This window comes from Priapulus caudatus, unplaced genomic scaffold (assembly GCF_000485595.1).
Source record: "Priapulus caudatus unplaced genomic scaffold, Priapulus_caudatus-5.0.1 Scaffold730, whole genome shotgun sequence".
Taxonomy (NCBI): Eukaryota; Metazoa; Priapulida; class Priapulimorpha; order Priapulimorphida; family Priapulidae; genus Priapulus; species Priapulus caudatus.
The window spans coordinates 36,511-48,510 of record NW_014577791.1 but is presented as its reverse complement, the minus strand read 5'-3'; the positions used below and the strand labels follow the sequence as shown (position 1 = coordinate 48,510).

The 12,000-nt window shown below is 45.6% G+C and overlaps 2 protein-coding genes across 3 annotated transcripts in view; both read left to right on the top strand.

The window, feature by feature from the left end:
- LOC106813142 (high-affinity lysophosphatidic acid receptor-like) overlaps positions 1-6,544 on the top strand; it is a 21,018-nt gene extending 14,474 nt beyond the window's left edge. The window contains exons 3-4 of the mRNA XM_014817202.1: positions 5,081-5,177; positions 6,318-6,544. Of these exons, the coding sequence (XP_014672688.1) occupies positions 5,081-5,177; positions 6,318-6,544 (324 nt within the window). The remainder of the gene's footprint in view (positions 1-5,080; positions 5,178-6,317) is intronic.
- LOC106813149 lies at positions 402-8,757 on the top strand. Of its 2 annotated transcripts, XM_014817213.1 has the most exons (4): positions 402-1,983; positions 2,684-2,833; positions 6,318-6,482; positions 7,287-8,757. In XM_014817213.1, the coding sequence occupies exon 4, from the start codon at positions 7,448-7,450 to the stop codon at positions 8,243-8,245; it is 798 nt and encodes a 265-aa protein (XP_014672699.1). In that variant the 5' UTR covers positions 402-1,983; positions 2,684-2,833; positions 6,318-6,482; positions 7,287-7,447; the 3' UTR covers positions 8,246-8,757. The 2 variants fall into 2 exon arrangements, with proteins under 2 accessions (XP_014672699.1, XP_014672698.1); XM_014817212.1 differs by lacking the exon at positions 6,318-6,482.
- The last annotated feature ends 3,243 nt before the right edge of the window (positions 8,758-12,000 follow it).

Here is a 12,000-nt window from a genome sequence, read left to right as displayed (position 1 = left end):
TTATTTATATATATATAGTATAATTGCCCTTAACATGATTATGATTATTTCGTCATCCTCCGCATTCCTACATGTTTAGTTTCAGGTGATTCGTTGACTCTGCTCGTTGAAATTTCATTGAACTTCTGCGATATTGATTGATACATAGGATTCGATAGATAATTTCTCTGTCGGTGATTAGGTTTTCCGACGTGGTGCAGAGAGGTATATGGACGGGGTAACTTCCATGTAGGGATGCCAGAGCTCCTAGTTCAGCAGAGCCGTTACCTTTTTCGTAAAAGAAACGAGAAATAGAATTAGTGCATGCGTGCATGCGTGAGTGAGTGAGTGAGTGAGTGAGTGAGTGAGTGAGTGAGTGAGTGAGTGAGTGAGTGAGTGAGTGAGTGAGTGAGTGAGTGAGTGAGTGAGTGAGTGAGTGAGTGAGTGCGTGAGTGCGTGCGTGCGTATGCGCGCGAGCGAGTGAGTATATATCGCTAATGTTGTCGGTCATTACATATTCATTCAATATGCCACAGAAATGGGTACGAATATCGATTGATATATCTGTAATGGCGCGGAGAGGTGCAAGGGAGGGAAACACACGGGGCATCCATCACTCAGGCAGTCACGCATGAAGAGTACAATCAGTGTTTGTCCACTTCCAACCTAGTTGGACTGGCAGTCATTTAACTGGTGTTACGCCTAGGGATCACGATCTAGCGGAACACGCATCTGAAGAATCGGTCTAGTTAATTGATGCACGGCGAGGCTAGAGGAAGGAAAATTTCTTCGAGACCATTATTACAGACGTCGTTACGCCTATTCATCTGTGAAACCCGAAACGTAATTGCGTATTAACTCATGTCATATTAGGCTGTAATATAAGTATTTGCTATTATTGTTACTGTAGACTATTATTCTACACAGTAATTTGCAGAAGGAGATCTACAAATTATCTGATCGGGGTTCAAGCTCGCATTCATTGAAAATTTCTCATCGGAAAATGTTTTCATTAGGAAAGTATACGAAAAATGAAAGAAGCTTTTAAAATTGCACGTTGTCTGGTATCGAAATCCCGTAAAATTAAATCTGGCAATTATGCAATACGGAAACTAAATCACCTCTAATCTGATCTGGAAACAACTTCCCTTCACACACTTACAATCACTAGCAAAAGATGGGATCTTACTTGCTGTGATTTTTGACGCTGGAAACGGAATTCACATGTCAAAGTTGTGACGACGTTTCCCACTGACATTCCAGGTGCACGTGATCTATTTTTAGCTATTAATTTAATAACCAAATAAATGAATAATTAAATATATATTCATAGTTTAATTCATCATATTTACAGGCTAGCACATGGGGCATCCTGGGAGTGTTTGACATTCATGGAGACCACTTGTTAAATGTGATAATTTGTTACATCAGTGATGCGTGTGCTTAGTATATGTATGATTGGAGTAATCATTCTGAATGAGAATGGTTACTCCAAGGTATATGTGTACACGATGTGTGGGCAGTGCGCTGATATGGCGCCCGTGTGATTTTCCCGTTATCTGCGGGAAGATATATCCGGAAGACGTGTTATAGCATCATGCGTTTACAAGCGGATGTGGGGAATTTAGTATCTTTGTAAATGGAAAATAAGTCATCGTTACTGGATATTATACGGATGCATGAGCATATGCGTGGGTGACGTTTGAATTTGGAGGAAATTCCCATTTTAACTATTATTATATGTGTCTGAGCTATTGGCTTTCTTATATTACTAGCATTCTGCTTCCTACTTGGAGCACTCTTACCTTCCTTCTCTTCGTTACACACACGGATATATATATATATCTAACATGAGTTGTGCAGCCAGTTATACTTCGTTATGATCTCTACCTGCGGCATATATAATCATCTACTTTCCTTCTCTCGTTTCTGTTCGTTGTTCATGTACTTGCACGGATTTCCCAGCATTTCTGGACCATCACGACTTACTATTCCTGCAGCGAGGTGAGAAATTCTTACTCCTGTGCACGATGCTGCATATGTGTGTTTGCACGGGGACCACTGCGTCGCTGTCGCGTCTATTTGTTTCCATCTATATGTACGCGCGGTGTCGTATTTGTTTCCATGATTGCTAGAGAAAAACTCTGTGTCAGTTACGTTCACGTACTCTCATCGTCACGTATATACGTGTTTCTGCACATTTTTCGTGGTTTGAAGGTCACGTGTTTGGTTGTTTTCACCCCTCTCTCACCCGGTATTCCGCGTTCAGCCTTCACCATTTTGTTCATTTTTTTATTAATACCTTTGATTATCTTTCTCAGAAAATGCAATTAGGTGATGTATTTATTTCTGCTTGCGCTTTTTTACTAACTAACCATTTTAGTGCTTTTAGTGTTGAATTTACATTAGACAAGATCGCAGCTACAGATACATCAAAAGCGAGTTCTCTTTACTGCTACCTTAAAGTGATAGTTTACCACCCGTAGGAAGTTTATAAGGAATATAAAATTGAAAAAAAATCAAATTGAAAAAAAATCAAATTATTATCCCTTTCCCGATACTCGCTTTCATTTTCTTGCGTTTCATGATTTCGTGAAGCTTTCTCGAGCTCAAGCTCTGAGGTTGCTGACGGCTAGAAGACAGTCGATGCCACGAGCATCCGCACGGAGAGCTTAACCTTTTCTCCCGTTTATTTGCCGCCTAGCCTCAAGAGTTTTGAACTGCGACCTCCGACAAGTGACGTCAGGACATTCATCCACAGCGACGTCGGCGTCGAAATTATCTACTAGTGTCTAGCCACGCTAACATTTCTCCTACCCCTGCTCTCCGCGCTCTCTCTGTCTCTCCATTTAAGGTGAGCTCTCAGGCGGTTGACTACGGCGATCAGTCAGCGGTCCCGTCCGCACTACTGTTCCTGTTTAACTATGCCAACCATCGTGCTTCTCTTGTTTGTTTGTTTGTTTGTTTTTGTTTTTACGTTGAATGATGACGTTAACATAAACATATATGTCTGTGAAAGTCGTCGCTGTTTTTCTTAAATTGTTTCAGTTTTATGGTGCTGGCTAATCGTAGATGTCGTCACGTATTGGTAGTTGTGTGTATAGTAATCGTTTGTTTTGTTTATTTGTTTATTTGTTTATTTGTTTGTTTGCGTAGATTCCCGGCGTCGATACTGTACCGGCGCGGCCACACACGTCCGCCATACAGTGTTAGCACCATGCATATATACGTATAGTACATGAGAATTATGCCTTACGCGTGAGTTACAGCGGCTGTAGCTTTTGGTTTTACGGATGCATTCCTTTTTCGATCCACGCATGCAACACACAGCCCAACTAACTACCGCGGTGTGGATGGACAAGACACATATCGAACATACGCACCCCCTCGCGTAGCGCGTAAGACGTCGAGGCTCGTAAATAGCTCAGGGGGAGCTTGGGGCGGAATGCGGGGTGGCGGTACACATGGCGGTACGGACCGCAGCCCGCTGCTTCTCGCCAGCCGGTGGACAGACGCGTGTCACTCAGTGAAAGCAAACACATCGTCATGCCAACGCGACACGCGTACACACGGACAGGCGAACGCACATGCACACGCACTGTCACTTACGCACGAACGCGCGCTCACTAGCCTGCACCTAGTCATTATATAGGGATAAATAATCGGCATGAATCGCTGAGAGGCGTAAATTCTTCGCGTTACCCAACACGTTTGCCAACACACGTCGCATATCCAGCGGTTTATACCCCCCCCCATAAATAAATAAATAAATATAAATATATATATATATAACCGCGCGTCAGGGATTGATGATATTTGATATCGCTCCAGCGACACGACCCTGACACACTGCAGCGCTCACACTCCCTCCCCCTCTCCCCTCGCCTCCTCTTCTCCTTCCCGTTCGGTCCCCGTACGCTTCATTTCGTGTTGGCAGTGAAACCCTATTTCTCGACTCTCACTATGTCTCATTCGCCGGAGCTACAATCAGCAGCGTAAAACCGCTGTTTGTTATGCATCACGCATATCGCTGTCTGTCCGAAAAACTAGGCAATAAATTCAATGGCCTCGCGTACGATTCTAGTCGCTGTTCCACGCGTATGCAAATAGAGCTTTCGGGCGATTAGCTAAGCTTTAGCGGAAGGAAATTCCGCGATCCCTGGAAGTTGTTGAGGACACAAACACCGTTCATAAGATGACTTCCTATAGCGACTCTGTCTAGTTGAACAAGAACGCCGTTCCTAGCGACCCTGTGTAGTTGAGCAAGAACGCCGTTCCTAGCGACGCGCCTGGGCTATGGCTTACGTCATGTATGATTTATGTTATGTAATATATATCGTCACCCACCTGTGGGTGGGTGCGCGTGTGTGTGCGTGTTATAAGCTGGTTAATAGGTCGCATACGAAATACCGCATCGTAGCTCTCACTACATGATGCAGTAACGCGCTTTCCGTGTGTCTGTGTGTACATTTCTCTAGTTGCACAACCTTCCTGTCAGCACCTAAAATGATTCATGTCACCATGTGTGCCTGGGTACAATAACTGATGACGCTGGACTTGGGGGGTTAGGGTGAGGCCTACGTTCTAATCGCACCCCGGGAGGCATGGATCCTTTCACCTCTATGATACACAGCTATTACACAGATCATTGCAGCACGATACGCGTATAGGACCGCCGTACCCACAGGCACTTGAAGCGTTTCAACTGTAAACACACGCCGCCGCCATTGCGCGCACACTGACACATAAAATATATATATACACTGACACAAAATATATTTATGTGTCAGTGTGCGCGCAATGGCGGCGGCGTGTGTTTACAGTTGAAACGCTTCAAGTGCCTGTGGCCGTACCACTGTGATGACACCGCTGGCTTCTGCAGCCTGGTCGCTCTGTGACACATCTACGCGATAGCGACGCCGCCTTCTTCTGTGTTTGTTCTTTTTTTCAGCTTCGTGGTTTATTTGATGGTCCGTGTAGCGCGCTGCTACCAAGCATTTATCTAACCAGCGAATTTTTGTCTTCTGTACGCCAACTGGATGCGAGTGTCTAGAATTGAAAACGCCCGCAAAATTTCGCACAACTCTTATGTTCACGTTAGAAATTCCATGCAGCTAACAACCTGGCATGTTGCGCCATCTACTGGTTAGACGGTTACCTGGTCTTTTCGCCGCTGAAAAAGGGCAGCCGGCTGAAAGGTGCGATAGGATATGTTTACTAGGCACTTCTAATTTTAACATATATTTTAAATTTAATTAGGGTCAGGGTTAGGGTTGGGGTTAGAGTTAGGGTTAGGGTTAGGGTTAGGGTTAGGGCACTTTTTAGGGTTTTTGCATCATTCTTTAATATATCGTAAAATATATGTTAAAATTAGAAGTGCCTAGTAAACATATCCTCTCGCACCTTTCAGCCGGCTGCTGAAAAAGGACGAGGATCATTTCTAAAAATCTATACATCGTAGCAGGGCTTACTCTGATTAGAGGAAATTGGGTCGAATAAGGTTAATGAGCTATTGAGCGATAAAAGCCAAGATGCCCCTCCTTGAATGTGTACACTCTGTCGTAAAAGTTTCATGGCGCAGTCTTCAAGTCAGTGTTTCAACAATAACGTACACAAATAGGGCATAACGAAAGATAACAATTTCTAGTAGTTTTTATTTTTTATTTCGCACTGTTGGTGTTATTAACGTTTGATAACAATTGTCAAACCTTTGTTGAACATTGTGTTAAACACTTGTTAAATATACTTAACAATTGTTAAACAATGTTAAACGTTTGGCTGAACAATTGTTAAACAATGTTAAACGTTTGGCTGAACAATTGTTAAACAATGTTAAACGTTTGGCTTAACAATTGTTAAACAATGTTAAACGTTTGGCTGAACAATTATTAAACAATGTTAAACGTTTGGTTTAACAATTGTTAATGTTGCCAACAATTGTCAATAGAGATTAGCTTGTGTGCCGATCGTGTCTTCGTTTGTAGAGCAGTAATAATATCATTATCATCACCTATAAATGCGGTCATGTCACTATGTATATGTTTACATCTAGCGCTTTTACGTTGTTAATAATGAAACCACAGGCATATGTGAATCGTGTGCGTTTCGCTTTGTATCATCAACGGGGTTAATGTCGAATAGTGCGGATTTCGACATTTTTGACTTCGTAGATTGAATGATTTCGTTTAGTGTGTGACAGTTACTAAGTCTACTTGAACGACAGACCAGCGCTCTCAGGCGGTGAAGTGTTACCAGCATTAACAGATGACCATAACGAACGCCCTGATGGTAGTAGTAGTAGTGCGGCCCGCTAACGTGAGAACCATTGCTCGCGCTAGGTTTCTTCCCACGGGCACAGTTGTTTCCGTCGTCTGGCTTCCTGCCAACGACCAATCAGAGGCTCGTTCGTCACGCCACCACGCGGCCCATCAGCACATCACAGCAGCAGCTGGTTGTCGTGCTTGCACAGTTGCCACCAACGCCACCTAACGAGAAAAGAAGCGGTAAACGCATGCAGCTCGGTGTTTCGGAATGCAGTAATTATGTGTGCATGCTGTTCAAGTGAGGCAAAAGATTGACAGGTTACTGATTTCACGCAATAATGGGTGCAATCGACGCGAATTTAGTTGACTTCGCACTCAACAGTCCCCGCTGTTGTGCGATCGATTGCGCATGTCTGGTCTTGCGAGTGTAGCAACGAAACAAGCAACATATTGCATGGTATTTTCCGATTCCAGCGATGCCATGAGCATGCTAGAATGTTTCTTCAGCCTCGGTTATTTATTAACTATGATATTTATGATATATGATCGGTTGCCACTGACATAAGTGTTTTGTTTTTGAGAAACAGCAAGTGTGCTATAATAAGTGTTTTACTATTATCTTTACTATTATCTTTAATATTAATTTACGTTCCGTGTATTGTTTCTCGCATGCACGCACGTTCGGTGAGTAGGACTGTAATGGTATATATAACTTATACAATTCCTCCGGTTTATATAAATAACTGTGTCGCACGTTTAGAGAGTGTGGAACCGTGGCACGTTAAGTACTGCACGTGACTTTTTAGATATACCGGCGTGTTTATCAGCTACTGTATTCTCTCCAGCGCATTTCTATATAGGCTGTTATATATATATGCGTGTGTGTGTGTGTGTGTGTGTGTGTGTGTGTGTGTGTGCGTGTGCGTGCGCGTGTGCGTGTGCGTGTGCGTGTGTGTGTGTGTGTGTGTGTGCGTGTGTGTGCCTTCTCTCTCTCTACTTCCATTAAAATCTCACGGCCGATTATTTCTCATTTATCTTCGATAGAATCGGGAAACTTCGGCTCCTCGATCAAGAGATTCCGCCGCTTCATAGGTGGCAGCCACGCTCACGAGACGACGAACTGGCGCACGCGCACCTTTCCCGCACACCGCGGCTCGTCGCCCGAAAAGACGTTGCCACGCACCGACGCGCCCCGCCGCAGCACGATGCCGGATATCCGGTTCGACCTGCCGCAAGATGGCCTCGCACGGCCGAGAAAAAATTCGCCAGTGTCGATGAGCGGGAAGAGGAGAGGTTCGGGGGAGAACCAGGCAGAGAGCGGCAACAAGGACCCGCTCGCGCCGATGTTGAGCAAGATATCGGAGCGTACGGAACCCCGCAGCGAGCCGCTGACGCCAACGTCGCCAGGTGTCGTCGCGGTGGCGCCCGATGCGCGTCGCTGTGTCTTTGTTACCGGTGGCAACGTGTCGCCGCTCGACGCGCTCGTGCTGAACGCTCTCATCGTGCCCGTCGTCAAGGTCATATCGAAGTCGTCGGAACAAATCCCGGACGCGGTGACCGCCGGCGGTCGTCATGGCAACGCGGACGCGGCGCTTGCGCCGCTGCGCCGAGCAAGATCGTGCGATTCTCTGCTCGAGGAGAGAGGCGGCAGGGGCGGGGGCGGAGGCGGGTGGAGAACGATTCCCGGACTGCGGGGTAGCTTCGAGAGGATACTGACGTGCGAGAGACGCAAGGATGCTGCTGACGGCAGCGGTGGCGCCCCCTGCCCAGCCGCACCAACGCCCATGCTAGTCGGCGTGAAGCCTCGCTCGTTGCGATGGCAACCGTCCGTCGAGCATATTCACCCCCATCGCGTCGTGCCAAAGAAGAGAAGCACAGAGTGGCCGCCAGGTGGCGCCGAGGCCAATGACGTGCGCGCCACCGGAGCAAAGCGAGGTTATTTATCGAAACTGCTCGATAGAGGGCGCTCTCCTACGACGTCGGCCGACGTGCCGGTGGTATGAACGGAGGAGTCTGTTGCCTAGCGACAAGTGTTTGCAGTCAGTCGACACTCGTGTAAATATAAACACGTGATGCGATGGTGGGCTAGGTGGGTTACGGGTAACTTTAGCAGTATTTACCTAACTCTGACGAAAAGAGTCTTAGAAACGATTTCTCGTTGTTTATATATCAGTTGACTTTTCTTCTGTGTGCAGAGATCTGGAGTTAGTTGCAGCAGGGAATCGTGTGTGTTTCTGCGAGCAAAGTTTCGTGTGTGTGTGAGTGAGGCAGTGTAAGGTAAATAACATTGCCGCTGCTGCCCACATGGGCCGTACTTTTTTTTAGGTTGCGATAACGTTATATATAAAGCGATATAAACATGTAAGATTGTAGCTATTAGACGTATAAATATTATGTAAAACTGTTCCAGCGATTTGCCGATCGGTTTAGATTAAATTATGTATGAATTAAATTTAATAAAAAATAAATCGTTACCAGCACACGAGCGATCTTGTGCATCACTCGCTACGACAAAGCTTGCTGCAGGTTGTTCTTAATTCACCACGTTTCATTGGCACATAAACATATAATATGAACAAAGATAAAAAAAGCCAAGCATAGCATTAGCATGAAATTGCCTCACGCGATGGGAGCAAATTAAAAGCTGCATGACGGTTACTCTTCTCTGGATTTCTGATCCTTATTATACACCGGTTTGACTGTATATGTATACGTATGCATATGTATAGGACAAGTTTCTGCGTTAGAGACGCTGGTAATTCGATTAAAATGTTTTCAATTGAGCCAGTAAGGGAGTAACAACAACTCTGTAAGCAATTCGTTCGCGCCTATGTCGCCACGTTGTTCCACACAAAGGAAATCTACAAAACAATACTGATATCCCCCACAGGCAGACGGCACTTTCACTTTCCATTTGAAAATATGTTTATTATTAGCATCGTATATCATATCTAGTATTATCATACAGTGTCTACATCACGCTTGTCTGTACGCGCACGCGCATCTACGAGATATACCAAAAAACAAACAACAACAACAACAACAACAAAAACCAGCAGAAGGCTGCAGACCGGAGCTTACGAATGGCACAAGAGCAGCACGGGGTTGTCAACGCACGTCCACAACAGGGGACGCTGCTGACCGAGTGACGTATGCAGAACATGATTAAGACGCGCAGACGCTGTGTGCGCTGATGACGAAACACTGGCAAGGTTTGTTGATTATAGGTGCGCTGTTCTCTAGCGCGTGGAGATAGAGGAGGAAGGGAGGAAGAGAGAGACCAGAGGAGAGAAGATGAGGAGAGAGGAGAGGAGAGGAGATGAGAGACAGAGAAGAGATGGAGAGAGAGAGAGAGATTGAGAAGAGAGAGAATGAGAAGAGATAGAGAGAGATGGACAACACAAAACACACTACACAGAGACGAGTAGAGGAGGAGAGAGAGGAGAGAGAGGGAGAGAGAGAGAGAGGGAGAGAGAAGAGAGAGAGAGAGATGAGGAGAGAGTAGAGGAGAGACGTGAGACGAGGAGATGAGAGAGAGAGACACAACACACACAGGGAAGAGACAGAGAGAGACAGAGAGGGAGAGTGAGAGAAAGGAGAAAGAGAGAGAAGAGAGAGAGAGAGAGAGAGAGAGGGAGAGAGAGAGAGAGAGAGAGAGAAGGTGGGTGGGCATTATACTAACTCAAGTGAAAGCATCGTTCGAATTGAATTACGCACCTCTTCTCCTCCCTCTCTTCCTCCGCATTCTCCCACTTCACATCCTCTCCCTATTTTCTTCTACCAATAGGCACTTGCATTACTACTAACAGTAGATTAAGGAACCTACACCGAGCTATCTAAGCATTGCGACCATCGCTTTGTTTAGCTGCGACGTGCTGCCCGTGAACGGTCACAAAACGTAAAAAATGCGCACCGTTAAATAATCACACGCTATAAACTCACAGCGTTACTACGTAGACTGGTTTCACGTCGATAGCGCCCAGGATTGCGTGGACTACGTTCCAGGACGATCGACAGTCTAACTAAATCACCGCACACACGGTGTCAAGCTGGGTTTACACTACCGACTTTATGTTGGCGAATTGGCGAATTGGATCAAACTTCCCAACTCCGAGTTGGTGAAAACAGAACATGTTTTAATCTCCCAACTAGTTGCTATCGATTGGTTGGTCGCGCAACGTTTGCGTTTACACTGCCGATTGTCGGTTGTATAGTTGGGAATTTGTTCCCATTCGCCAATTCGCCAACACAAAGTCGATAGTGTAAACCCAGCTTTATACGATACAACAAAAACAAATCGCGCCAGTAGAGTTAAAGCCGCGAACGCGCGTGCTCGAGCACACGCGCACCGCAATTACACGATAGCAAAAACAAGCCGAATAAGTACGAAAAACTCGCAAAACACTTTGAAAATTAAAGAATATAAAACATAAAAATAATAACGCGTTTGCTCAATGCTTAGATAGTGTACCTGCTCCTATAACAACGCCATCAATAAACCCATTTGCATAAGCCCAGCTTCCTGAGTTATCCCTTTCTTAATTGACCACTGCCACCATGGTAGAAGTCACACGAACGTCGCCATAACTCGAACTATATTACATAATACACCGTAGTTATAAATATTGCATGTGATTACGCTCCCTCTAGCGGCGGGTAAGGAAACTGCAGTTTACAGACACGCAATCTATTTCGACGCGTACCAAGAAATAAACGAGCAAGGAACCGACAAACCGACGACCGAACACAAAAGCAAGCAGACGAATGAAGTAAAACTACAAGCGAAAAGACGGGTAAACAAAACATACAAGCAAGCCGACGAGTAAACAACAACAACTAGCAAATAACGTGCACAAAACCTACAAGTAAAAATACAAGTAAACAAAGTATACAAGCAGACAAATGATTAAACGAAACTTACAACCAAACACTGAAACAGAGGAGTAAACAAAAACTGGCGATTAAACATAGTTCAACAAGTAAACAACATAGTCACAATTTCGCAATCGACAAACCTTGCAGGCAACAACGCGCATGCGCACTGGCGCTCATCGAGCTGCTCGTATTAATATTAATATAATTATTATCATTATTATACTGTTTAGTATTCCTCACAGATGCCGACGCGGGATAATTTACAGTACATTCAGTATGACAAAATAAAATGTGCGAAAAATCCAAGGTTCACGCACACAGATACCACGCGCGCACAACCGCCCGGTCGTCGGGCCTATCTACACATCCGGGTCTGTGAAACACAACCGTGACCAAATCTGCAGACGACCTAGATCTACCGCATATAGAACTGTCCATTACGCTACTAATCTCTGCCGAACACACGAAGGGATTTTCATACACATCGACAACCGTCACGGCCAGTAGTAACCACCGCGCAGCAACACGCAACAACGCGCAGCAACACGCATCAACGCGCAGCAACGCGCATCAACGCGCAGCAACACGCATCAACGCGCAGCAACACGCAGCAACGCGTAACAACACGCAGCAACGCGCATCAACACGTAACAACGCGCAGCAACACGCATCAACGCGCAGCAACACGCAGCAACGCGTAACAACACGTAACAACGCGCAGCAACACGCAGCAACGCGTAACAACACGCAGCAACGCGCATCAACGCGTAACAACGCGCAGCAACACGCAGCAACGCGTAACAACACGCAGCAACGCGTAACAACACGCAGCAACGCGCATCAACGCGTAACAACGCGCAGCAACACGCAACAACGCGCAGCA

What these genes read in the sequence shown, in the direction of transcription:
- LOC106813149 (XM_014817212.1), top strand. Translation starts at nt 7,448, where the DNA reads ATGCCGGATATCCGGTTCGACCTGCCGCAAGATGGCCTCGCACGGCCG.